Genomic DNA, 27,493 nt, shown 5'->3' on the forward strand with positions numbered 1-27,493 from the left:
TTTCGTAGAAAATCAATCAGTTGAAGATATTTTGAAAATCTTATTTTAAGCACCACCTAAATTAATTTATTGCGCTTTATTTACAAACATTGTTCATCTACGAAAAGTGACAGCTCTTTTTTCGACGTTCCGCATACAAATCCATGTGAATGATTTGTTTGTCAAGATTCTTCCTTCGCTGGTCCATAGAAAAATGGTATCCAAATACATTTTCCAGAATCTGCATCACGGGAATCAATTTTCTGACCGATTTGGTGTAAATGAAGACAATTTGAAGAAATGGGTACAATCTAAAAAAAACTACCAATTTCAGTTCATTTTTTTATATGAGAGGATCGAAAGGTCAACTTTAAAGCTATTACCAAGGTTACTAGGTAAAAATTTAAAATCTTGCAAAGTACCGAAAAAAATCTGGAAAAATCTGGCAGACAAAAATCTTATAATTTTAGACATGGAAGGATTGGGAGGATGTGAATAAGATCAAAATTTGATAGAATTTAAATGTTTTGATTTATTTTTGAGCTTTACAAGCTTGTATTTTATTTTTTAGTAAAATAAATATTTTCTAACTTTTTTGATTTTTGAGTTTTTCCAAATCGGCAGAAAATTAAAAATTTGACAAAATCCGTATAAATCTGGCACAATGATAAATATTGAATCTGGCTGTCACTTGAAAAAATTGGCATTCCCAGATTTATCTGGCAACCCTGGCTAGGGCCCAGCAAGCCAGGCATTGCTGCCAAATTAAAAAAAAAATACTAAACATTTCAAAACGGTCAAATTACAATTTTTAAATAGTTTTTAGATGTGAAATTGGAATGGGAATCATAAAGTAGTTTTTGGAATATTGCTGTTTTTACTGAATTTTTTCGTTTTTTCTTCAAAAGTAACAATGATTGCTCAAATTCTAATATTTTTTAAAAAGTTCAGAAAATACTTGAGAACTTTAAAATGTTGTTGTTTATTATGTGACTTTAACTGAAACGTGGTCATTCTCTACCGCATATTTGTCTATGAAACTTTGAAGAATGGTCCTCTGGTTGCTTAGATACAGACACAGAAAGAAAAAGGAACAGGAAAAATTCACATTTTTGTAATCTCTAAAATAGCAATCGATTTTTAAATGCCGATTTCTAAGCAACTATTGATCTGATTTTTAGAACAAAAACATGAAACTTACATGAAATATTATGTCCCTTTTTTCTTTTCGATTAAAAATGTAATGAAAAAAAATATATTCAAGACTAACATTTGAAAAGGCTTCAAAATAAAAAAAAAATAAATTGCGAAATGTAAGTCATAAATTCAATAAATAAATTCAAAGTGATTCTAAATATTCTAGTTCTAATCTAATTATTTTCAAGTTTTTACAGTCACTTTTTAACTTTTTTGCTTGTTTTTCACATTTTCCGCTATAAAATGGCACCATTAACATTTAAATTGTAAATAAATGCGTAGAGGCATAGTTTGGGACACTAGAAAAAATACTGCATACTTCCTTTTATTTAAATTATAGGAAATGGTAGTAAAAAACACAGCCAAAGTTGACCCCTAAAAAATACATTTTTTTAAACATTGGCAAAGTCACATAAAACAAGTAAAACTTGCAACTCATAAATTTTGTAAAATTTCAAGAGTTCTTCTTTCCAATGAATTTTAAAGATCAAAAATTGGTTGAAAAAATGATTTTTGGCGATTTTTTAAATCGAAGTCCGTCTAAAGGCGGGTTTGGGATTTTTTTCATAAAATTATTTTTATTAGGTTCTTTTCGGTGCTGGGACCTGGTTAGGACCGAGTCGGCTTTTGTAATTACATTTAAGGCGGGTTTGGGTTGTAGAGGGTTAAATTTAGATCACCAATTGAAAAGGAAAAACAACCCAAGATTTTTGTTTCATCAATTCGCATATTTTGTAGGATAATGTTTGGTCAGTGTCATAACTATAATAATATCTTTATAATTTTGTGATCCTTTTGCCTCAATTAAAAAAAAAACCAATTAGAAAACAAAAAATACCACTATTAACTAAAGTGCGATGTTCCAAATGACATAGTCGCGCAACTTGGCGGTATGATTCCCATAGCAATTGACGCATTTCATGCTCGGCATGTGCTTGTGCAAACAACCCAGTCTACCACTGTCACCACCGTCATTGGCCGGTGTCGGTGCCCTAGTAGTTCGTTCGTCCAACTAGCCGGTCGCTCACCAAAAATCGATTTCTCTCTCTCTCGCTGTCTCTCTTTCTCTCTCAAACTCCCACAACATTTCAGCGCTGCTGAACTCCCACCAAATTTATACCAACTTTTTTTTTTCTCCCTATACTTTTTTGCTCCAGATTGGCCTGTGTGCGTGTTCGTTCTGAACTACACGGGCACAATCCCGGAGGAGGTCCGGCGGGGTCGGTCCCTTCTGTCGTCGTCGTCGTCATCGTTCCATTCCAGAGTGTTGAGTTCGAGCAAAAAATGTACATTTATTCAGCATGGTGAGAGCAGCCGCTTGGTCGTTTTTTTTTGTGTGTTCGATTTTCGTTTCTGCTGCTGGTATATTCATGAAATCGATTCCAGGCTCTCGAGCCCCAACCTTTTTTTTCTGCCTTCGTCGTCCAGAGTTGAACTCGAACTCGGCTGTGTGTCCTGAACGATGAAAGTCAACCGGCAAGGAGGGAATTGAAAAAAATAAACGTCCAAGAAAAGAAACAGACTGGAACGAAGATGACCAAATGGTGCCGAGTTGAAGGAAATTTCAGTTTTCTTGGAAGAAACCGAGCTGCCTGATGTTAGTTCCGTTCGTGATGATACTTACTCCACCCAACTCCTTGATGGTGTACTCGATTTTGTTTGCGAGCTGGTGCTTCTGAATGTCCAGGTAGAAGCGGTGGTGCACCAGCGGGGTCGGGCCTTTCACAAGTTTCACTTTACCTGTGACGAAACAACAGAAAAAAAGAGAAGAGGAGGGGGAAACCAATTTAGTCATTTGTAGGAAGATAAGTTGAATCGTGCATGTAGGTTACACAAAGTTGATTGCAAAACAAGAGAGCAGTTACTCAAAACAACAATCACAGACAATGCAACCAACCACAAAGCTTTTGAAGTGTAGGTGAGGGAAACTTGAAGTTTCATTTATTGTTGATAACACGGCAGCAAATTGAAATCACGAGTTACTTGCGGCTATCACTGTGTGTGGGTTGCGTTGCTTTTAAGGTGAAGCTCATTTGCATCTCAACAGTGATGTGTTTGTTTGTCTGTGTTAGTTGGGGTGGTGTGGTGAATGTTTGTTTTTGAAATGTATTGAGCCAAGGTTTCCATAGCCAACTGTATACGGTAAACATGACGACTGAGCAGCAGTACCACAACAGAGTGCAAGCAGCAGCAGATGTAATGTTTTGCATTTTTTTATTTTTTCGTTGCCTTGAAGTTTGGGGTTAAATTGCTGCTGTTGCAACCTAATTACTGGAGGTTTAAGTACTGATTTGCAGTTCTACGCATTTTTTCAACTGAGAAAAAAAAAAACTATTGAAATTTTTAAACGCTGGCTATCGTTACCATTAAATTACAAACTCTGTTTACTGATACATTTTTTTTGCTTTGCTTGGAGGGAGACTGGATTTCGTCATGTATATGACAAATTCTCTATGAAATCGGCCAATTTAGACCGTTTTTATTTTTTAATATTTTTTGAATTGGCTCAAACTTTGTTGGGATCTTTCCTATGACCAAAGAAGCTATTTTGAACCCATACTTTCCATACAATTTTTGCAGCTGTCCATACAAAAATGGTACAGTCATCCCTCATATTCGGAACAGTTTACAGATCTGCCAATGTTCAACAAATCATAGAAAATCGATAATTGAACATAATGATTTGCTTTTTCGTTCATGTGAAAGTTTTTCTTGCGATCTTTCGATTGATGTATAGACCGGCTGTACATTTTTACGTTTTATATCAAGTTTTTAAAGAAAAACAACTTGAAATCCACAAATTCGGAACACTTTTTTCTTACGATGTAAACAAACTTTCTTTTTCTCGCCAGGAGTACATAATTTTTACAAAAAAATGACTTCACACTCTAAAACCAATAAAGCTCATGCTTAGTGATGTTTTGAACATGGACTGATATTTTTTTTGTGAAAATATCAATTAATTTCAGGTGTTCCACAATTGTGGGAGGCACAATAACATTCCACAATCATGGAACAGGCAATTTTTAGGCAGTGTTTTGCTGCTCTGGATAAAATAGTCTTGAAATGGGAGTTTTTGTTCAAAAAGTACTATTTTTACTAGTGAAATAGCAAGAGAATGTCCAAATAAAGGTCCTAAAAATAGCAGGGACGACAGAAAAGTTGCAATTTGCATCTTATTGACAAATTACCACAAAAGTGTTCCGAATATGTGGGATGACTGTACGTACATATTAAAAAATCTGTAACTTTTTAGTGAATTTTCTCATCTATTTCGTGTCTTGGGCAAAATTGTATGTATTGTTGAGAACCAATGAGAAAAAATGGATACACGGGAAAAAATGTTTTGCCGATCTTGTAATCAACTTTTTTGCCTTTCTTACTAAAGATAGGTATAGGTTTTACTTTAAGGCTGGACGTCATTTTCATCTTCGTAAATAAGACGATACAGCATGAATTTTAATCGGATCGCTAAAAATTTACACTGCATCGATTTTCGACGCTCTATCGATTCATCTTGACAGAACTCGTCCATCTCCACCCCTCGAATTTTGAGAAAATAAATTCCGTAGAGTTCGAGTGATGTCCGTGTGTGGTAATTTTTTTTGCAAAATTTTGTGTCGCGTAGTCCTCGGCTCCCCTATTTGCGATTTTGATTGGTCCAAGTGCATTTGAAAGCTGGCGTGCTGAACAAGGGTCATTTTGAGACCGAATTTAAAAATATCCATCTGTTTTCGGATGTGGCCAGACTTTTCACAAAATACACAGTTTTCAAATGAAAATATGGTCAATTTTTTTCATTTTCATATCTTTTATTTATCTCAAAAATTGCATTTTTCGAGCTCTACAACCTCCCCAATTTTCATCCAGATTCATAATTTGGTTCTGGAGTTAGAGCCGTTTGATTAACCTACCATAAGAAAAAAAATCCCCGACCTTCACCAACATTTTTCGTTTCTAATTTTATCCGAAATTTCTTCCTGCATTCATAGTACAGACCATGAGTGACCATCTGAAACAAATTTGACATCGATCGGCAATCCCGAACAATTTTTAGAACGATTTACTTGTTGCCTTTCTTACTAAAGAAAGGTATAGGTTTTACTTTATGGCTGGACGTCATTCATGGTGTCGATCCAAATTCCAAAATAAAATTCCCTGACTTTTCCCTGACCTCTCCAGACCACCATTTTTTTTCTATTTTTTACTAACATATTGTTTGGAGCGTTTTTATGGTTTCATGCATTTTCCTTTTTGAATATTGGAAATTTTAGATATTAAAAAACTTCAATGACTTTTTAATTTTTTTTTTTTAACGATTGATTCTGCAAAAACTTAAAAACTATTTTTTTTATTTTGTCAATCATTTTTTTTTATCAAACATCCAAAATGAGCAACCAAAAAATGTCCTATGTTTTTTTTATGAGGTGATGTCATTTAAAAAGTTTTTTTTTCATAACTTATTTTTATTAGGTCCTTTTAGGTGCTGTGACCAGGTTAGGACCGAGAGCCAATCATTTTAAAAGTTGTCCTTTACCAAAAAATCTAAAGTTTTTTTAATAGGTCTTTTAAACATATGAAACACAATAGCTTATAGGATCTTTTTGAAAAAAAAAACTCAAGAAATAATTTATAATTAAAACTGTTGCAATTTTCAAATGGCGATTAGTTAATTTCACTTCATTTCGTAAAAAAAAATTAAAGTTAAAAGTTTTCAAAACAAATCAATTGAAAAATTGAACTGAAATAAAAAGTAATGTTTAATTTTAGAATTGTTGCCTTTTGCCGAATTTTCAAACGAATTAGGCCGATGTCATATTTGATTGTACTTTTATAAAAAAAAACCTAAGGTTTTGGAGACAAAAACAAAAAAATATGTATTTTTGCAGAACGGAAAAAACTGAAAAACTAAGAAAACTATGCAATTTAACATTTAGCTATTAAATGTGAATTTTTCAAGTACATGTTTACGGTTTTGAAAAAGATCTAGAACTTTTCAACAATGTTTGTATTTAATGTAAACAGATTTTTGGATATTTGAAGAATTAACTTCTTAAATAATTTAACAAAAAAATATTTTTGATATAAAATTAAAAAAAAAATTTCTACCTTGACCAGAGCCTGCAGACGATCATTCACACGATCAGTACATTTTATAAAAATAAAAACAAAATAAAACCTTCTACAATCAAATCTAAATAAAGAAAAAAAAATAAAATTTTAAAATTGTAATAAATCCACGATCTTGACATTTTATTTTTTTTTACAGTTCATACTCGATGATCTTCCCAAAGCGTCACTTAGAAAAATCGAAGCAAATTTTCTACATTCTCAAAATTTCTCTAACCGAAAAAAATAACTCCAAAAATACTTCAAATTTTATCAGGTATTCTGTAATCTAAGATGGTAAGATGGAATTTGTGAATTAAAGAATTAAAGAATTAAAGAATTAAAGAATTAAAGAATTAAAGAATTAAAGAATTAAAGAATTAAAGAATTAAAGAATTAAAGAATTAAAGAATTAAAGAATTAAAGAATTAAAGAATTAAAAATTAAAGAATTAAAGAATTAAAGAATTAAAGAATTAAAGAATTAAAGAATTAAAGAATTAAAGAATTAAAGAATTAAAGAATTAAAGAATTAAAGAATTAAAGAATTAAAGAATTAAAGAATTAAAGAATTAAAGAATTAAAGAATTAAAGAATTAAAGAATTAAAGAATTAAAGAATTAAAGAATTGAAGAATTAAAGAATTAAAGAATTAAAGAATTAAAGAATTAAAGAATTAAAGAATTATAGAATTAAAGAATTAAAGAATTGAAGAATTGAAGAATTTAAGAATTTAAGAATTTAAGAATTTAAGAATTTAAGAATTAAAGAATTAAAGAATTAACGAATTAACGAATTGAAGAATTTAAGAATTTATGAAAAAAATGTGTTCTCTTGATCGTTTTTATTTTTGAATAGTGATATTTTAGATTTTTTTCATATTTTTTAAATTCAACGGACAGATCTTTATTTTTTTTTAAATGATTTGTTTGTGGGGTTATTATTATTATTTTTCCTAATTTTATTTCCTTATTCCTGAATAATTTAATTTTGAATGTTGGAGCTGTATTCGCGCCAACCTTGTTTATTCCATAATTTTTTGTTTTATTTCTTCAATTCTTTAATTTTAATTCCATTTTACCATCACTATTTGGCTTACATTTTAGATTAAACAAAATTAGATAACTTTGGAAAAAATCATAGTTCAGTTTAATTTTGAGAAAAATAAAAATATAGATAACGAACACCAAAGTGAAATTTTAGAAAATTTTCCAGCCTTAATTTTTTTTAGAACTTCATAATAAGAATTTTAAAAACATAATAAGAATTTTAAAAAATTAAGAAATCAACAATTCCAAAATATCACAATTTTCAAAATTGAGAATATTTAAGCTTTAGAATTTAAGATTTTTTTTAATTTTCAAATGTTCGATTTTTTTATCTTTTGAATTTTTTAATCATTCAATTTTTCAGACAAAATGTATGATTTTCTCTATGGTCCCTATATGCTGAGCAAACGACCAATTTTAGAACAAATCTTTGAGGATGGTGGGGCAACTGCCTCATATTGTCCCACCCTGTGTGCGCTAATAATTTGTAATTTTCAGTTGAACGCAAATCCAAAGCAAATCCAAATTATTTGTTTTTTAAACGTAAACATATTGCAAACAAGCAACGCGCGGAAGAAGGCTACATATTTCTTTTCTTCGTGACCCTTTTCTTGAGCATTTTTTATATGGAGTTTTGCGTTCCAATATAAAAAATTCAATATTATCAATGTTGCAAATTTTGGCCTGGAAGACATTCAAATACGTCATAAAGGGCGAATTTTCAAAAAGAAATGGAATTTTGTAGTAATATTTTTAAGATCATCGAAATTCCCTGACCCAGCTTAAAATTCCCTGACTTTCCCTGACTTTTCCAGGTCAAACAAAATTCCCTGACAATTCCAGGTTTTCCCTGACTTTTCCAGAAATCGACACCATGTCATTTTCATGTTCGTAAATATGACGATTCAGCATGAATTTTAATCGGAAAAATCGCCAAAAAATCACACTGCATCGATTTTCGACGCTTCGTCGCCATGTCGACAAGTTGTCAAGTTAAGCTTCGAATACTGGCGCGAGAATGCTGGCGCATATATGTTTTGGCTCGACTTATACTCGTTTGTAGTAGCTTTTCTACCGATGTTTCCTTCAACATGTAAGATATTGTAGCTTTTCGGTTTCTTTTGCCATGTCCGTTTTTGCATAACTATCCAATGTTTATGCAAAAACTTTTGTGACATAGGACATTCATCCGGCTACAAACAATTTGTTTCCCGTGTGCTCCTTAAATCGCCTAAAAGAAGACTCCATTTTGTCGTGATTTCGTAAGTTTATTTAAGAGAGTTCATTGGATTTCAATAGGAGCTTTCTAAGCTTCTAACAGCAATTCCCCACGAAAACTGCATGATTGGAAAAAACAGTTCAACGATCGGGTTTAAAATTTTTCTGAGGGTTCCTTGGAAATAATTAGACCCGTATTTTTTTGTTTGGCCATTAGGGAGACCTACGCCGTGTAAGGATGGTCCAAAAAATGGCAATTTTTCGCAAAAATCACTTTTTTTTCAAAAAATCATATTTCCGCGACATTTCATCCGATTTTAGCTGTCTTCGACGCAAAAAAAAGGTGATTAGTTTGGCTATTTAGGAAAAATAGTAAGAAGTTTCAAAAATCTAGCTTAACATTGAAAAGGTCGTATGATAACAAAAAATGCTGTTTTGAAGGTCTCGGGACCAAAGAGCCTTTGTCTGAAAATATTTTTATCGGATTCCTCGGAAAATTTCACATAACATATCAATAAATGGTGAAGTTATGTTTTCGATACTCTGAGATACGATATTTTGAAAACAAAAACTGGGTTTTTCGACGCGCCACGCACAAAAATGGAAAATTGATGAAAACGAAAAAAAACTACTTTTTTCACTAAAACTGCGATAACTTGAAAATTAGGGTACCAAAAGTTGAGTATTTCAATTACGAAAATTTTTATACATATTTATACATTTTTATACATATCGACTCAGAATCATCAGCTGAGCAAATGTCTGTGTGTTTGGCGGTATGTAAACATGTGTACCGAATCAATGTCACTGGAATATCTCGTCACTGACTGAGCCGATTTTGACCGTATTGGCCCCATTCGATTCGTTTTGGGGTCCTACAATTCCCTATTGATATTTATAAGATTTAGTAAAGCACATCAAATTTATGCCTAAAAGACTGCTGAATATAAATTTCACAATTTGCAAAAAGGGTGATTTTTGCATGAAAACCTGCCATATTATATATTTTAAGGTTCTGAAATGACCTTTCTTGTGGATTACGAAATTTTCAAGATCTGACTTACCTATCTAAAATTACAAGCAGTTTCAAAAATGGTGTGAATTTACTCTTGACAAAAAGTCTGTAGGTAGCCTGTTTTATCATAACATCTTTAAGGGGAACTTAACTTGCCACCCTGCCAATATTTTTTACGCTTTGATTTTTTAGAATTGTTTAACGATGGATATCAAAATCTAAGAATGTCAGCTTGTTTTATACATGTTTGTGAACATTTGGATAAAGTTTGAAGCAATTTGTATGATTTTTTAGGATGGTCCATAAACAACGTAGATTTGAAAAATAGAGAATTTTGCATTTATAACGCAAAAATTCAAAATTCATGATTTTGAATCACCAACTTAAAACTGGTCTTTGGGAATGCTTTGGTGACCACTGACCAACCCGGAACCGGTTCCGGAGAATTCTGGGGAACCGTGGTCAATGCTTTATCAAACAAAAATTAGCAAAACTGGATTCAAATTATAGCGCATCCACAAATCATTCTCATTTATGAACACAAGAACCATTTTTTGGACCGATCTGGCACTTTGGAACCGGTTACAGTTACGCCGGTGGATTACGGAATTTGGCCAACCACTCAATTATTCCAGAACTATTTATGTTCGAGCAATATGGGTGTCAAAGTTCACCATTTTTAACAAGGAGATCATGCACATTGTCCAAATTCATTTTTGAAAAAAACCTGGCCACTTTCGAACATGATGGCATAGTGGAAAGGTTTTTCAAATATCTTTTGATAATGTGTAATAATAAGGGTTTTATAATTTTTCGCGCCATTCGGACATGAGACAACACAAACCATGAGAAGACCTTGCACAAAAGCCAGACTGGACTGTTGTGTATGATGGTAATTCTCTACCAACACACAAAATCGGGAAAAGTTGCCCGACCCCTCTTCGATTTGTGTGAAACTTTGTCCTAAGGGGTCACTTTTGTCTGTGTTTTTTGATACCTCGTGACGGGGAGGCGGTACGACCTCTTCAATTTTTGAATATGCGAAAAGAGGTGTTTTTCAATAATTTGCAGCCTAAAATGGTGATGAGATAGAAATTTGGTGTCAAAGGAATTTTATTTAAAATTAGAAATTTCGTGTTTTTTTTTTAACTTAGCAGGGTTATTTTTTAGAGTGTAACAATGTCCTACAAAGTTGTGGAGCAGACAATTACAAACATTTTGATATCAAAACATAAGGGATTTGCTTATAAACTTCACGAGTTATCGCGATATTGTGTTTCACCTGTCTGGAGTTATTTTTTAAAAAGGTCCAATAAACCAAATTACCAACTTTTGCCTTTTGGGTGTTTTTGAAACCGTCTTGAGTCAGGGGTGTTAAAAAAACACCCAAAAAGCAAAAACTGAAAATTTGGTTTATTGGACCTTTTAAAAAAACTCCAGGTGTTTATAAATAAGACCCCCTCAAAAAAAAAAAAAAACCCCTGGATAAATTTTAGAAGGCTTTAAGCCAAGAAAGCAAAACAAAGAAAAAATAACTAGATTTTGGAAAAAGGAGTTTTGAGCAAAATCAAATCAAAATCAAGTACCTTACTTTGATATTGGTATAGACATACAAAAATATTAAACTCTATCCACGTGGTTTACGAATGATTCCTTTAGCGTAGACCGACCACCACGTCGAATGCTCCCAAACCAGAAACAGCTGCAAAACGTTCCCTCCTTTTTCGCTTGCATCTTTCCCCGTTTGACCTTTCTTGCACAAACTTCTTCGCCTTTTCCTTTTCATCGCAACCTTTTTTTTTTGCACAAAACAACACAAAAGACAATCTGGCCTTCTCTACCGGAAGGCGCGCGGGAAACTTACTTGCATTGGCCGGTTTCTGCTGCTGATTGGCTGCGACCCTCGAATGTTTCGTCTTGGAGGGCGATACCATGCCTCCGACATCTGGGGTCGGTTCCCCCGGGCATTCGCGTCACTCCGAACCACCAGAACCGCCGTCGCGCGCGTCGTTACGTCATTTATGCACGCGCCGAATGCGATCGCACCAAGCTGTTGGTCATAACTATTTTTGCAAAGCAAGTTTTATGCTAAACACTTAAAAAAAGTACACAAACCACAAGTTTCACAGAAAACCGCTTTCGGAAGCACTTTTGCAACAAACACCCGATTCCGCTAGCCTTGCATGTTTACTAAACAGCCCACTTTTTGTTTACCATTTGGGAGAGGTCAACGGTGTGTCGGTGTTTGTGTGCTGCCCACCCCGTCACTGCTGCGCACATAAACACAACCCCCTTTCCGTGAGCGTGTGTGCGTGTGTTCAACGAGGAACAAGTCAAAGAAGGCCAAGCAGAAGAAAATGACCTCCCTGGCGGGGACAGATTGGCGCCGATTACGGGTCCAAAACACGGCCCGACTGCACAATTTTTCACCGAATCTCAACACCACACGATGACCGCCACACTTTGGCACCACTTCCGACCGGAACCCAACCGATTGTACCGACGAATTTCACTCCGAACCGCACCGACCGAAAACACGCGCCATTTTTCTTCCACGGCTTACTGCGATATGCTGTTACCGTTTTCTTGAAGGTGTGTGCGTGTGTCGTCTTGTTGCTGACTGGCGGTTTTCTTCGCACCTTTTCCTCTTTTCGAGCTCTCACGCAAACAGTCACAGACAAGCGGGCGCGCGCCTCGGGAACACACACAGGTGAAGATTTATGCGCCGTAAACACCGCGCCAAAGAACGGTTCGCAAAGAAAGCCGACTTTTTGGTGATTAAAAATCAATGAAAATTTTGTGTTCGTTTTGTTTTTAACTAAATCTATGATTGACACGATTACATTTTCAGCATTTAAAAAAAAATGCTTTGAAATTGATAAAAAACTAACGTTTTACTGTAAAAATTACTTGTTTTTCAATGTTTTGATTTTACTGAAAATTGCGCGCGTTGTGATAAGGTTCGGCTACATACCACCTAAAATCACATCTGTTTTCTATGACCATCAAAATAGGGATGCCAGAGTTCGTCATAAAAAGTCTGCAAAATGTATCACAGATTTTCGATAAATATCTAGCAAAAGCAAAACAATGTGAACGGCTCGGTGAACGGGCTAAAATGTAAACAAACATTCAATTTGTTCGTTCGATTATTCCGTTGCTACTAATTTTAAAAAATGCTACATTAAAAATAAATATTCCAAGCAACACAATGTTTACAATAAGTTTTTTTTTTATCAGGGTTGCAGTGCCGTCTTCTTGGGCTACAGGAAAAATAACGAACGTTGTAAAATGTATGTTATAGAAAAATCGAAAAACTATGAGAAAAACTGCGAATGGCCAAAAAGTAAATACCATAGGCTTATAGTCCATTGAATTACCTATCTTTTGATCTATGTATGGTTGTTGGAGGCTGTTGCAAAAAGTTATTAAGGTTTTTAAAAAAAATCAATTTTTAACAACAATTTGCAAAAGCTATGAGAAAAAGTCAAACCAATCTTAGATGTATATAGCACATTTTGAAGTGCTTCTAAAGTCCTTTCGAATGCATCTAATAGAGTTGGAATTGATCAAGTTTTACAAAAATGGGAGCAATTTTATGATTTTTCATGTTTTTTTGACCTCAAACTTCAATGCCCGTTTTACCCCACTTTCCTTTGTCGTAGAGGGCTCATATTTGGCATGAGTTCATCTAATGTATAGACAAAAAAACGCTGAAAGTTTCATCCAATTCGGAGCTCCTCGATACGACCTCTAGAACAAACCGAGCAAAATCTACAAATACTGCTTAAAGCGACTTCGGCTCCTCAAAATTTAGCGACTCCAACTCCAGTTCCCCAAAAAGACCGGACTTCACCGATTCCGACTTCAACAACAACTTCCATACAAATTTGTTGAAAACATGCCGACTCCGCCTCGAACTCCACCTGTTTTGTTAGATTTGGCAAATTTCTTTTCCATCACCATCTCTACAGATTTTTTTGAAAAGGTCCTATAAACAAAACTATCAATATTGGCTCTAGTTAGGGGTATTCAAAAACACCCAAAACAGCAGAAAAAAAAATTTGTCTGTTAAAAAAAACTCCAGATCTGCAAGTCAATCTTTTTCTCCAACATGGCAACCCTGATATGCCCAGACGCACCGCACCACCCAACATGGCGCCTAATTTGAGTGTGTTGGTGTGATGCCGTCGACGGTGGTTGTAAAAAGAGAGCGTAAAAAAGAGGGTTTGTTTGGTGGAAAGCTTTACCGTGCGAGAGAGGAAAGCTTTCCAGAAGTGTTGGTTAGGGGATGGTGAGGCGCGCTGGCGTCGCGTTTGAATTTTCTTTTGTGGAAATGTTGGAAGCTTTCGTGAACACAAATAAGGGGAATGGGGGGCGAGCTTTTACTTTCAGATGGCGCGTACGCATGGTACCTTAACTGTATGTTGTCTATTGAATAAGGCAGCTCACAATGCCTTCTCCTTTTAACCTTCGCAGATCCCAAGCAATCGACATAAACTTTGAAAAATATTAAAACTAAACTAATATTAAAACGCGTTTTTCTCGGAACGTCAAATAGCGACTTGCGACAAGTTAGCACGACAGCGTCGACATATGTTTCAATTTTGTGTCGCTCATCTCTAAATAAAATAAAAAATTAAAAGGCAAACATTTTTTTTCTTTTTCCAAATTTTTTATGATAAAGTCCAGACTCGATTATCCGAAGCCTCGATTATCCGGTGTTTCGATTATCCAAAGTTTGATTTATTATTCGAAGGTTTGTATGGGACTTCGAATAATCGAATCACGTGCAAAAAAAATAAAATATTTTCGTTGTTTTCTTTTTCTTGTTTTAAATATCAAATTCAAGTTCTGCGACCCCTTTTTAGTCAAATTTGAATAGTTGATTGCTTATTAAATAATAAAATGCATTTTTTCAATATTTCATGACCGCCATATTGGCCGCCATCTTGGAATAAAAAAAAACTTAAATCACTTTAGTTTAAAGGTCATACTTAAGCTCAACAATCAAAAATAAGACAGCGAAAAAAAATTATTTTCCGAAGTTTTGAATTTTTCCTCATGCTTTGACTTGAACGTTCAATTCTCGCTTTCTTTTTCAAAAGGTCCTCTGTGCATAGGAAACCCATGGTGCATTGGTAGTTTTGCAAAAGTAATCTAGAATTTATATTTGCAATGGACTTTTAGCAACCTTTTCAATTTGTTAGGCCATTTCAAGATTTTGACCCTACCTTCCTTCCCACAAAAATTTTCCAAAAAATGCGGGTGGCAAAAAAAAACAAAATATTATTTTTTTTATTTTTATTTATAATGCTTATTTATGTATTTTTAATCTAATACTGTCTTTCAAATATTTTTTTTCAAATTTGTGATAGTTAGTTGTCAAAACAAGTCATTATGCATATTTTTTTCCATGCTAGTCTCCAATGTATGATATTCTGTATCTTGAGAAAAGTGTAGGTGATGATCAGAACTTTTTAGAAAAAAAAATGATATTCGATAATAAATCCGGTTTTTTATTTAACTTTGTAAAACTAAAAATACATTTTTTTAATTTCAATTTTTTTATATAGGTTTAAGGGGACTTACAAAAGTAATATTTTGAACCATAGTGCATGATGGTGCAAAATCTGGGCTAGGACATATATACTTTTGACCTCGGGTGCTATTCTTTCAAGAATTATTGTTTTAGCTTTTGAAAACTTTTAAAACATAAAATATATATATACCTATATAGCAGCTATAACCTGAAAACAGTACATTTTATTTTTAAAAAAATATTATGTAATTTTTTATAGCAATTTCGATTACGCTTTAAAAATGTTTTAAAATTATTTCTGTCGAGATTTTCGATATTTTTTAAACAAACATTATTTTGTCAAAAGCGAGATAGCACCTTTGAAATCAATATTTTTGAAAAACTGCGAAAATGTCTTGCCATTTTTAGTAAGTTTTTGAGATAGAGCCTCACAAAGTGTCACCTAATTAGTGTTAAAAATTGATACTTTTGCCAAATTTGAGATAAAGTCTCACAAATCATTCGAATCGATGAAAATAAATTTCTCAAAGTGTCACCTAATAAGTGTTAAAACTCAAGAGTCTTTTTCGAAAAGGTCCTATTAGCTATTGTGTTTAATATGTTTATAGGACCTATTAAAAAAACTCTAGAATTGAAACTTTGGCAAAATTTGGTCTAAAATACATGCTAAAATATGAAACAATGAAATTTTCTGTTTTTGGACCTTTTCAAAAGTTAAGCTTAATTATAAAATAATGAAATCATTTTAATTTTTGACAAACGGAATGCATGGACAAAATTTCATCCAAATCAAAAAAATCAAAATTAAAAAATCGCGAAAAAATTATGAAGTCGTAGAGAACTACTCAGTAGCATAACACCCTTATGGCCTATCTACAATCACTTAACTTAGAAAATTTCACTTAGCTTAGGAGTTTGAATCAATGGAAATGAATCTGATCTTCTACAATGAAAAGGAATAAAATTAGAAACTTGACGTATGGTTTGGAAAATTTCAAAATCTACGGTAAGTTGACGTTTCCATATCAAAGGTAAACAAACAACTGCATAGCAACGTATATCAGCCCAGCAAATTTTCTAAGTTGATTGTGGATGACGGCCGTAAGTTGTGTACATTTTCTAAGTTTTACTTTACTTAACTATTCTAAGCTAAGTGATTGTGGATAGGCCATTACCAAAAATCATGACTTTTTGAGATCCAAATCCCACTTTTCATACGATTTTTTGAGTTCAGGTACTACAACCATAAAAATGGTTATATGGGTTGAACTGAAAAAATCGTATGAAAAGTGGGATTTGGAACTCAAAAAGTCATGATTTTTGGTAAGGGTGAACTTTATGGGATCGTGCATCAACGACGTGGCCTTTAAAATTTGCAATTTTCAACACCTTCTCCCCCTGCATGGCCATGGCGTGGTTTTTCACAAGACCTCTCCCTCTAAAAAGGCCACATTGTGCTCGAGATAAATTAAGCATTTGTGATGCTTTTCGCCTAAACATTATGAAATTTGAAATTTTGTCTTGAGTATGGAGTTGGTTTGATAAAGGATTCAAGAAATAAAAGGAAATTGATTTTTGAATCAAAACCATCCAATATTTAAATTGATGTTGCAGATTTGACAGCTTGATAATTTTTTTTAAAATAATTTGATAATCTTGAATTATTCACTCACTTTGAATAGTGTATAAATCGAAACCAGTTACCGACGTTTAAATGCCCTGTTGCTCAGCTCACGAGCCCCAACAGAGAGCACGCACTCGCAAATGTCACGCAAACTGTCAATCCACCCAAACCCCAATCAGCGGGGTTGGGTGTCTGCAAAGGGGGAGTCAACATACATCCAAATAAGGGGGAGCTCACTCTCCACGCTCTTAATGCACTCCAAGGGGGAGCGCACTCACTTGGACAAGTCTTGACTCATTGGGGGGAGCACGGCTCGCCAAACTCTCCGAATCCACAGTCAGTGAGCAGAGTTCGACGCGTTCGGAAGTGTGTGCGGTGTGTGACTTCGACGGGGGTCTTTTTTCTCTTCAATTTAGACTGGGGGGGTTTCACTCCGGTATTTCTTGCTAATATATTGACAGAAGGCGGGAAGAAGCGTGCGTACGCGTGTGACATTTTGGACGACGCGCAGCCGATTCGCAACTGGCGGAGCGCCGCCAAGGTCTCTGAAACCAAGGTTGCACGGGTCTGCTTTAAGGGTTGTCTGGACAGGTTTTTTTGTGCTCTGCGTGCGCGAGCGAGCGATTTTTGCTCTGTGTGTCCTTGCCTCTTCCGAAAATCACGCTACAAGAAGCTCTCAGCCGTGGGCAGAGAGTCTGGTCCGTGAGTGACGACCTAGTCATCATCGGCAGAAGGGGTTTATCAGGGCTCTTTTGGTTACCCTAATCAGGGAGGTGTGATAAGAGGAGTGTGTGACGAAGTCAAGTCTTGATACGTGCGAGTTTTTTTTTGTTTGCGACGACGTCGCAGCAAGGCAAGTTTTTGTGTGTGCGCCTCTAGGCTTAGACGGGGGTCCTTGGTTCGATTCTCGAGCGACGAAGACGGCGAGCAAAAAAAAAAAAGAAACATTTTGCGAGTTGGAGAGAGAGAGTGCGGCGCGAGAGCGCGTGAGCGAATTTTGAGAGCTCTCGCGAGAGCTGTGTGTTGATTATTATTTCTTTTGCTAATGGAGCTGTGCTCCGTGTGTGAGTGTATCTCCGTGTAGTGATGCTCTTGTGTGTTTCTAGTGTGTTGTTTCTATTCAATAACAAGCAGATAAATTCCTCCATTCATTCATTTGTTTATGTTCGGCGGGAGCAGGAGCACGAGTGAGAGAAGGAAGATAGTGTTGCTCATCTGCTCGAAGTAGGCCAGGAAGTGCGACATCCAAGTCAGCTGCAACCGGAAGAAGAGCGGGGTGGCGAGGTGTAAGGAAAAACGCTTTTCTTTCCACCCGCGCGCAGTAGGAAGAGGTGGAAAATCTCGGAAAATCAACGAAAATCGATTGTGGAGTCTGTGTTCGACGCCGTGTTTACACAAGAGCGCTCCATGCGCACTGCTTGTGGAAAATTCGGAAAATTTCTTGCTCGACACAACTTCAAGCTCTTAATTGTTTGTTTAATCTAGCGAAAAGGAAAATTCTTGAAGCGCTCCAATCGGGCCCAGAAATCTACAGCGTAGAACACTTTTCACACAGAAGAAAGTGGGGGGGACGAAAATCCCAAGAGTTTTCCTCCGGGGGAAAAACTAACAATACCCACTTGTTGTTTTTTTGTTGCAGTTGGTGTTATTGTTCTGCGCGCGTGAGCAAGAGAGAGCAATCTCTCTCACAACGTGGTGTACTTCACGTTGAGCCCTTAAGAGGTGGCCAAACCATAGCAGGCCGGGGTGTTTGCGGTTTTTCCCGAAAACTTCAACCCAGCAAGAAAGGCAAGAGGAAAAACTTGAAGAAGCAACAGTGTGTGCGGCGACGAGTGGAGGGAGGGATTTTCCAGTGCTGTTGCCACACAGTAGGCCTTGACAACAACAACAGAAGAGGCACTCACTCGGAACAACTCCGCACTGGGTTGACAGCCGACGACGACGACGACGACAAAATCGAGAAGAAAACAAGTGTATTTGTGTCAAAGGAGAAACACAACAACAAAAGCGGACCAAGATGGCGGACCTGGAAGCGGTGCTGGCCGATGTCAGCTATCTGATGGCGATGGAAAAGTCCAAGTGCATGCCGGCGGCACGGGCCAGCAAGAAGATCATCCTGCCGGATCCAAGGTGAGTTCGCGCGGAATTTGGAGGGGGTGGGGAATACTGACCACTATACTATCGAGGAATCTATTGGTAAACACAGATCGACAATGCGCGAAAATGTGCAATCTTGATGCATTACCGGTTTGTTTACGGTTGAGGTGATTGACGGCAGCGGTAGAAGGCGATTGCTGACATTCAACTGATATTGATGCTGATGCTGGTTTCGAGATGGATGGGTGACGCCGTTGTTCAATGAATGGATGCTGAAATCTAGAGTAAATTATCAAAACAATCTAAGAGTCGTGGGTTTCCTATGCAGATAGGACCTTTTGAAAATTTAATCTAAATTATAGGTTTTTCATTGTTAGGTAAAAAAATAAACTAAACTTTGTTATTTTTAATATTTTTTTTGAAAAGAAATTTTAATGAAAAAAGTTTTCTGCTCAATTGTAAATTTAGAATGAACACAGAAGATAATGAATCTTTATAAGTTTTAAATTCATTAAGTTTAACACCTGGAAAAATAACTATGTTTTTTTTTTTCATTTCGACTGAATTAGTTTTGGAATTACCATAAATCATAACGCTTTTCATGTTTTGACTTACCGTGCGATTCCCAAAAACAAATTGCCTAAAATAAATAAATAAATAAATTAAGATGATTGAACGAGTTCAACGACTGCTGGGATGTGTACAACGTTGCTCCCAGGTTATGGCCAGCAGCCGAAGCCGATCGAAATCAAATTATGACATAAAAATAGCAAATCGTCTCTAAAAATAACCTCCAACGGGTGAGAACGAAGGAGGGAAGGGAACCAACCTACACACATAACACAAGCTTATTACAATACACTAACGAGAACCACGTCGTCGTCGTTGTCGTCCGTCACAGAATTTCCACTCGCCAGAATAGAAGAGAAAAGTGTAAAAGAACGTTGAATTGGCTGGGGGTTGTCATCGGTGGTCCATCGTTCATCCAACCTCCACCACCCTGACCTTAATGGTCACACACTCACCCAACACAGACGATGGGGATAGTTGGGTGGAAGTTTCCACGGTCCAAAAGGGACAAGGTCCATGGTCAAGCTCACGGCAAAAGTGACACCTTGGTGGGACACATTAGGGTGGTCTTTTACAATTTATTTTATTTTATTTTGTTTTCTTTGTTAATTATTTTTTTGAATAGCAGGTAGATAGGTTAATACCTTAACGACTTCTCTACCATGTAAACCATATTCATTCATTGACCTGTCAACTCCTACCAAACGATTTCAAAGCGGAAAATGACAACGATGTGTTCATCCATCCACAAGCGTCCGCCAGTATCACCGGCGAGAGCAGTGTTGACAGACTCTAACTCGAGCTCTAACTCGTAACTATCGGACTCCCGTAAGAAATCGGGGGAAAAAAAACTACAGAAAATTTTGCATCACGTCTTCTTCGCCGGGTTTCATCACATAATCATGATGCGATCATCACCACCCGATGCTGCTGTGAAAAACCTCATTAGTCTGCGAAAGGTGATGCTTATGATGGCGTTGTTGTTGTTGTTTGAGGGGCTTCTGCTCTTCCATCACACTTTGGGCAGTGTCAAGTGACACTGAAGCAAAAAAACATAACTGGATTTTTTTCGAAGCTTAAGATTTAAATTATTTTTGTGAAAAATTTCCCATCACATATTACAAAGTTTTTGAAAAAGTGAAAGTAGTGGTCAAAGTTACGCGTCTTAGCTTGTTTGCAAGCAAAGTTTCATATAATTGAATACCACCACATGAAATTGAGTTAATTTTGTTAAAAAAAAATTTGCAAATGAAAAAAGCTTGTTCAAAAGTAAATAGGGGAAATCAAACACCTATCTTCGTCATATGGAGAGTCAAATGCTCGATTAAAGCTCCAAAAATACTATTTGGGCTATAAACTTACCTGTAACAGCACCGCCTCAAGTGAGCACGCAAATTTATGCCTTTTACTGTCCAAAAAGATCAAATTTAATGCACTTTTGATCATAATTTCTATTTTGCGAGACCATTTCTCGTAATTTTGGTGGCACACACGCGAGAAACCCTCAAACGCTTAATGAATATCGCCAAAATCGACTTTTGCTTACTTTCGATACAAAACTGCTCACAACTTTCGGCAACATGTTTTTTTTGAACATTAGTCAGTCACTCACTTGAAAAATAATCCCAAAACATGTAAATAATTAGCAAGCGCCATCAAAAAAACAAACGCGCCAAGTCTTTTGACGTTTCAATTTTGACGACCCATTCCAATCGAAGGCTGAAGCAAACCGAGAGAGAAGCGAAGGCAAACAAAGAACAAAGGGTGGCCACCAACACCACCAGCACCGCCTGTTGGAGTGAGCCACTGATGTCAGGAAATTTTCTCTATAAATGCTACTTTTCGTGAGTGTACGCTTAAAATTTCATCAATTTTGGCAGCACTAGGCAGACCCAAAAGAGCTCTGGAAGTAATACAAAAACTAAGCTGAAAATGGGAAAATGGGTGTGGCCAATGCATTCGTTTAATCAGAATACATTTTGGAAACATTTTTCTCAAATGCTTGTAAAAGGAATAGAACGACTTTTAGTAAAAGTGAAAATAAACAGAAATGTTCACAAAAAGTTGCTCTATTCGTTGGTGTACTTGGTTTTAGTAAATTTCAAGAAACACTCCAGATTATCCAGCATTATTCAAACACGACCGCTTATTAGGCTTAAAATGTGTATATTTCCCCTACGAGCATGAAAACCAACACTTCTTCAATAATTATAAATTGACCTCAAGTATTTAAATGGAAAAAATATAAGTTTGGCTGAGAAAGTTTGATATTTGTTACTTACATAATTAAAAATTATGAACTTTCTCTAAGTACAAATTCGATAGCTTACTCAAAAGTGAAAAAAGTTACAGATGAGCAATTCTCTACGAAATCGGTCTTTTTTCTTCAATTTTAATTTTTGTATTTTTTAATCCGACTGAAACTTTTTTGGTGGCTTCGGTATGCCCAAAGAAGCCATTTTGCATCATTAGTTTGTCCATGGGTAATTCTCCGCCAACTCACACAGCAGTTGCCCCGACCCCTCTTCGATTTGCGTGAAACTTTGTCCTAAGGGGTAACTTTTGTCCCTGATCACGAATCCGAGGTCCGTTTTTTGATATCTCGTGACGGAGGGCGGTACGACCCTTCCATTTTGAACATGCGAAAAAGAGGTGTTTTTCAATAATTTGCAGCCTGAAACGGTGATGAGATAGAAATTTGGTGTCAAAGGGACTTTTATGTAAAATTAGACGCCCGATTTGATGGCGTACTCAGAATTCCGAAAAAACGTATTTTTCATCGAAAAAAACACTAAAAAAGTTTTAAAAATTCTCCCATTTTTCGTTACTCGACTGTAAAAAATTTTGGAACATGTCATTTTATGGGAAATTTAATGTACTTTTCGAATCTACATTGTCCCAGAAGGGTCATTTTTTCATTTAGAACAAAATTTTTCATTTTAAAATTTCGTGTTTTTTCTAACTTTGCAGGGTTATTTTTTAGAGTGTAACAATGTTCTACAAAGTTGTAGAACAGACAATTACAAAAATTTTGATATATAGACATAAGGGGCTTGCTTATAAACATCACGAGTTATCGCGATTTTACGAAAAAAAGTTTTGAAAATGTTACTTTTTGCGTTTCTCTTTGTTTCGTCGTCCGTGTCTGTCGCGGGTGACCATGAACGGCCATGATCGATGACGACCAACTTTTTCAAAACTTTTTTTCGTAAAATCGCGATAACTCGTGATGTTTATAAGCAAGCCCCTTATGTCTATATATCAAAATTTTTGTAATTGTCTGTTCTACAACTTTGTAGAACATTGTTACACTCTAAAAAATAACCCTGCAAAGTTAGAAAAAACACGAAATTTTAAAATGAAAAATTTTGTTCTAAATGAAAAAATGACCCTTCTGGGACAATGTAGATTCGAAAAGTACATTAAATTTCCCATAAAATGACATGTTCCAAAATTTTTTACAGTCGAGTAACGGAAAATGGGAGAATTTTTTAAACTTTTTTAGTGTTTTTTTCGATGAAAAATACGTTTTTTCGGAATTCTGAGTACGCCATCAAATCGGGCGTCTAATTTTACATAAAAGTCCCTTTGACACCAAATTTCTATCTCATCAATCATCAGGCTGCAAATTATTGAAAAACACCTCTTTTTTCGCATGTTCAAAAATGGAAGGGGTCGTACCGCCCCTCCGTCACGAGATATCAAAAAACGGACCTCGGATTCGTGATCAGGGACAAAAGTTACCCCTTAGGACAAAGTTTCACGCAAATCGAAGAGGGGTCGGGGCAACTTTTCCCGATTTCGTGTGAGTTGGTAGAGAATTACCCCCATATAATTTTCCATACAAATTTGGCAGCTGTCCATACAAAAATGATATGTGAAAATTCAAAAATCTGTATCTTTTGAAGGAATTTTTTGATCGATTTGGTGTCTTCGGCAAAGTTGTAGGTATGGATATGGACTACACTGGAAAAAAATGATACACGGTAAAAAAAATTTGGTGATTTTTTTATTTAACTTTTTATCACTAAAACTTGATTTGCAAAAAAAACACTATTTTTCATTTTTTTTATTTTTTGATATGTTTTAGAGGGCATAAAATGCCAACTTTTCAGAAATTTTCAGGTTGTGCAAAAAATCTTTGAGCGAGTTATGAATTTTTTAATCAATACTGATTTTTTCAAAAAATCAAAATATTGGTCGCAAAAATTCAGATTTGCAATCGAAAAGTACTTTAGTAAAATTTTGATAAAGTGCACCGTTTTCAAGTTAAATCCATTTTTAAGTAACTTTTTTGAAAATAGTCGCAGTTTTTCATTTTTTTAAATTAGTGCACATGTTTGCACACTTTTGAAAAAAATATTTTTGAAAAGTTGAGAAAATTCTCTATATTTTGCTTCTTCGGACTTTGTTGATACGACCTTTAGTTGCTGAGATATTGCAATGCAAAGGTTTAAAAACAGGAAAATTGATGTTTTCTAAGTCTCACCCAAACAACCATCAATTTTCTAATGTCGATATCTCAGCAACTAATGGTCCGATTTTCAATGTTAATATATGAAACATTTGTGATCATTTTTCGATCTTTTCGAAAAAAATATTTTCAAAAATTTCAAATCAAGACTAACATTTCAATAGGGCCAAACATTCAATATTACGCCCTTGTAAAATGTTAGTCTTGAATTGAAAATTTTGAAAATATTGTTTTCGAAAAGATCGGAAAATTTTACAAATGTTTCATATATTAACATTGAAAATCGGACCATTACTTGCTGAGATATCGACATTGAAAAATGGTGGGCTGTTTGGGTGAGACTTAAAAAACATCAATTTTCCTGTTTTTAAACCTTTGCATTGCAATATCTCAGCAACTAAAGATCGTATCAACAAAGTCCGAAGAAGCAAAATATAGAGAATTTTCTCAGCTTTTCAAAAATATTTTTTCCAAAAGTGTGCAAACATGTGCACTAATTTAAAAAAATGAAAAACTGCGACTATTTTCAAAAAAGTCACCTAAATATGGATTTATCTTGAAAACGGTGCACTTTATCAAAATTTTACTAAAGTACTTTTCGATTGCAAATTTGATTTTACATCGAAAAATGAAGTTGAAAAATTTTTGCGACCAATTTTCGATTTTTTGAAAAAATTAGTATTGATTAAAAAATTCATAACTCGTTCAAAGATTTTTTGCACAACCTGAAAATTTCTGAAAAGTTGGCATTTTATGTCCTCTAAAACATATCAAAAAATAAAAAAAATTAAAAATAGTGTATCAAGTTTTTGTGATAAAAAGTTAAAAAAAAATCACCAAATTTTTTTTACCGTGTATCATTTTTTTCCAGTGTAGTCCATATCCATACCTACAACTTTGCCGAAGACACCAAATCGATCAAAAAATTCCTTCAAAAGATACAGATTTTTGAATTTTCACATATCATTTTTGTATGGACAGCTGCCAAATTTGTATAAAAAATTATATGGACAAACTAATGATGCAAAATGGCTTCTTTGGGCATACCGATGCCACCAAAAAAGTTTCAGTCGGATTAAAAAATACAAAAAAAATCGAATGACCGAAATCCTAGAGAACTGCTCAGATGAAAAGTGAATTGCTTTTTTTTTGTAAATCGGATACTAATAAGTAAAAGGGTATGGGATTTTTTTTACCTTTTTACCCCTTTTAATTTTGTTTTATTATACCAGACTTTGCACTTCTTACGCAATTATGGTTTTGGATTAAGAGCACTTCATATAGGTGTCGAAATTTGAGGAAAAACATTTGAAAAAATAACTCGAGAAATATACTGGAATGTAATTTTTCCATCAAACAGCTTTTTTATATTTAAGTAAAATATCTTTAAAAAATCTTTTGTAGTTTATTGGAAATCAAAAAGGATTTTTTGAAATGAAATTTGCAACAGTTACAATTGGTTTGCAATCATTGGTTTTTAATATAAGATTTTTTTTTTAATTTAACCTAGAATTTCTCTAAATTTTCACAAAACGACATTCCTTTTTTTTTCATTTAGATGAATCTTTTTTCATGCAATAAGGGAAACACCACTAGATCGTCGAAGCATATAATCAGTAGTGCTGAAAGGATATTACGGTTCTGTTCAGCAACGGAGGGGCAACCATGGGTGATCTCTCATGCTCATGCTCATGCTAGATGAATCTTTTTTCATGCATTCCCTCAATAAGCAATTTTGCATCATAACGAACTGATTCATAAGTTTTTCCGTTCATCGTTCGATTCAATTGGCGGGCTGATCATACAAAACAGGCCTGTGAACATTCGCAAATCTGTATCTTGAGATGAGATTTTTAGATCGATTTAGTGTCTTCGGTAAAGTTTAACCCTCTACTGCCCAAATTTTTTTTTCGAAAATATTTATTTTTCCCGTGTTCAGGAGGTCATTTTGAGCAACTTTTATTCTACGAAAAACTTTTCTTCTCTTGTTTTATGTTTTTCTTGTTTCATTTTTAGTATTTTAATTTGCATTTATCTTGTTTAGTTTGTGTTTGTTTTTGTTAGTATTTGGCCTACTCTACCACCTAATATAATTACATTTCGCCTTTCTAATTTTTTCATGTTTTTACAGTCACTTTTTCAATTTTTTGCATGTTTTTCACATTTTCTGCTATAAAATCGCACCATCATCATTTAAATTGCAAAAAAATGCGTAGAGGCATAGTCTGGGACACTACAAAAATTACTGCATACTTCTTTTTACTTAAAATATTGGAAATGTTAGTAAAAAACACAGCCAAAGTTGACCCCTAAAAAAAATACATTTTTAAAAACATTGGCAAAGTCACATAAAACAAGTTAAACTTCCAACCCTGAAATTTTCTAAAATTTTAAGAGTTCTTCTTTCCAATGCTTTTTCAAGATCAAAAATCGGTTGGAAAATTGATTTTTGGTGATTTTTTAGATCGAAGCCCGTCTAGAGGCGGGGTTAGGTTGTAGAGGGTTAAGGTCGAAAACAGATACACGGAAAAAATCCTGTTTTTTAAATTTATATTTCTATCACTAAAAGTTCAATTGATATTTTTGGACACGACTTCCTTCGTTGCTGTGCACCCTTAAAAAAATGAAAATTAAAAATCTTGAAAAAAGGTTTTTTTTTAATTCAGATCCCAAAATAGTTTTTTTTTAAATTTTCGAGCATTTGCTGCTTTAAGAACATGGACATACTTTCAATAAGATTAAAAAAATACAAAATTGAAGATCTCGAATAAAGCGAAATTCTAGAGGATTTCTCCATTAGTAATTTCGGGGTAAAATTTTATCGTACTAATTTTTGTATGTATTAAACCCAATACAACATAAGAATGATATTTTTTATGTGAAAACAAGTAAAAAATCGATAAGTGAAATTTTTTAAAATGTTTGGTAGACTTCATTAGAGAAATGAAAAAAATTATAATGTTTTTTGCTTATATCAACTACTAAATAAGAGAAAAGTAAAGTATTTCGTAAAAAAAGTTACTAAACATGACTAATTGAAAATGAGATTAATAAAATCAAAAAAATAAATTTGACAGTACAGGTAGTGTTGTAAAACTCTATATGAAGGAAGGTCAAACAATAAATATCAAAACACTATTTTTTATTGTTACTTATACATGTGTTAATCTTGAATATTAATATGAATCGGTTTGTTTTCATAAAATAATTGACGCATAAGTCAGAAAATTGTTTGTTCTTTCATCTTAACTCTTTTTTCTGATAGTTTGGTTGAGCTTTTGAACTCTGAAATTGGTTCAATTTCCAGAGATTTTTTCCTTATGTATTTTATTAATTTAAAAGTTTTGGTTTTAAATGATTTTGATTTATTTCTTTATTGTAAAAAAGGTTAATAAAATATAATAAATTTGTTTTGACGACAGCCAAATAAATAATATTTGTTCCATCAGTGCTTCACACCAGCATCTGTCGCTGCTTCGCTTCACATTGATTGCTGTTGTTGTGTTTTGCTTTGGAGGGGCATGGAGGGGTTGTTGGTCACAAAAATAAATGTGCGAAACCTTGCCCGAGTAGTGGCGGACACAAGGCGAAGGACACCCAACTGGCCACGGGTCGGGGAC

At 34.6% G+C, this 27,493-nt stretch overlaps 2 protein-coding genes across 7 annotated transcripts in view; one reads left to right on the plus strand and one right to left on the minus strand.

Moving 5' to 3' along the window:
• Positions 1-12,151, minus strand: part of LOC6036104 (protein chiffon) — a 46,516-nt gene extending 34,365 nt beyond the window's left edge. Inside the window, exons 1-2 of the mRNA XM_038251123.1 lie at positions 11,431-12,151; positions 2,801-2,916 (exon numbers count right to left, since the gene is read on the minus strand). Coding sequence (XP_038107051.1) covers positions 2,801-2,916; positions 11,431-11,500 — 186 coding nt within the window. The 5' untranslated portion in view covers positions 11,501-12,151. The remainder of the gene's footprint in view (positions 1-2,800; positions 2,917-11,430) is intronic.
• Positions 12,152-17,067: 4,916 nt separating this feature from the next.
• LOC6036095 (G protein-coupled receptor kinase 1) overlaps positions 17,068-27,493 on the plus strand; it is a 301,613-nt gene continuing 291,187 nt past the window's right edge. For 2 of the 6 annotated variants that reach the window (XM_038255303.1, XM_038255309.1), the window contains exons 1-2: positions 17,068-17,107; positions 18,372-18,862. In XM_038255303.1, coding sequence (XP_038111231.1) covers positions 18,750-18,862 — 113 coding nt within the window. In that variant the 5' untranslated portion in view covers positions 17,068-17,107; positions 18,372-18,749. Of the gene's footprint in view, positions 17,289-17,838; positions 18,019-18,042; positions 18,064-18,371; positions 18,863-27,493 lie in introns of those variants that run through there. The other 4 variants (XM_038255304.1, XM_038255307.1, XM_038255305.1 and 1 more) reach the window with 4 other exon arrangements.

Source organism: Culex quinquefasciatus, chromosome 2 (genome assembly GCF_015732765.1).
Source record: "Culex quinquefasciatus strain JHB chromosome 2, VPISU_Cqui_1.0_pri_paternal, whole genome shotgun sequence".
In the NCBI taxonomy this organism is placed as follows: domain Eukaryota; kingdom Metazoa; phylum Arthropoda; class Insecta; order Diptera; family Culicidae; genus Culex; species Culex quinquefasciatus.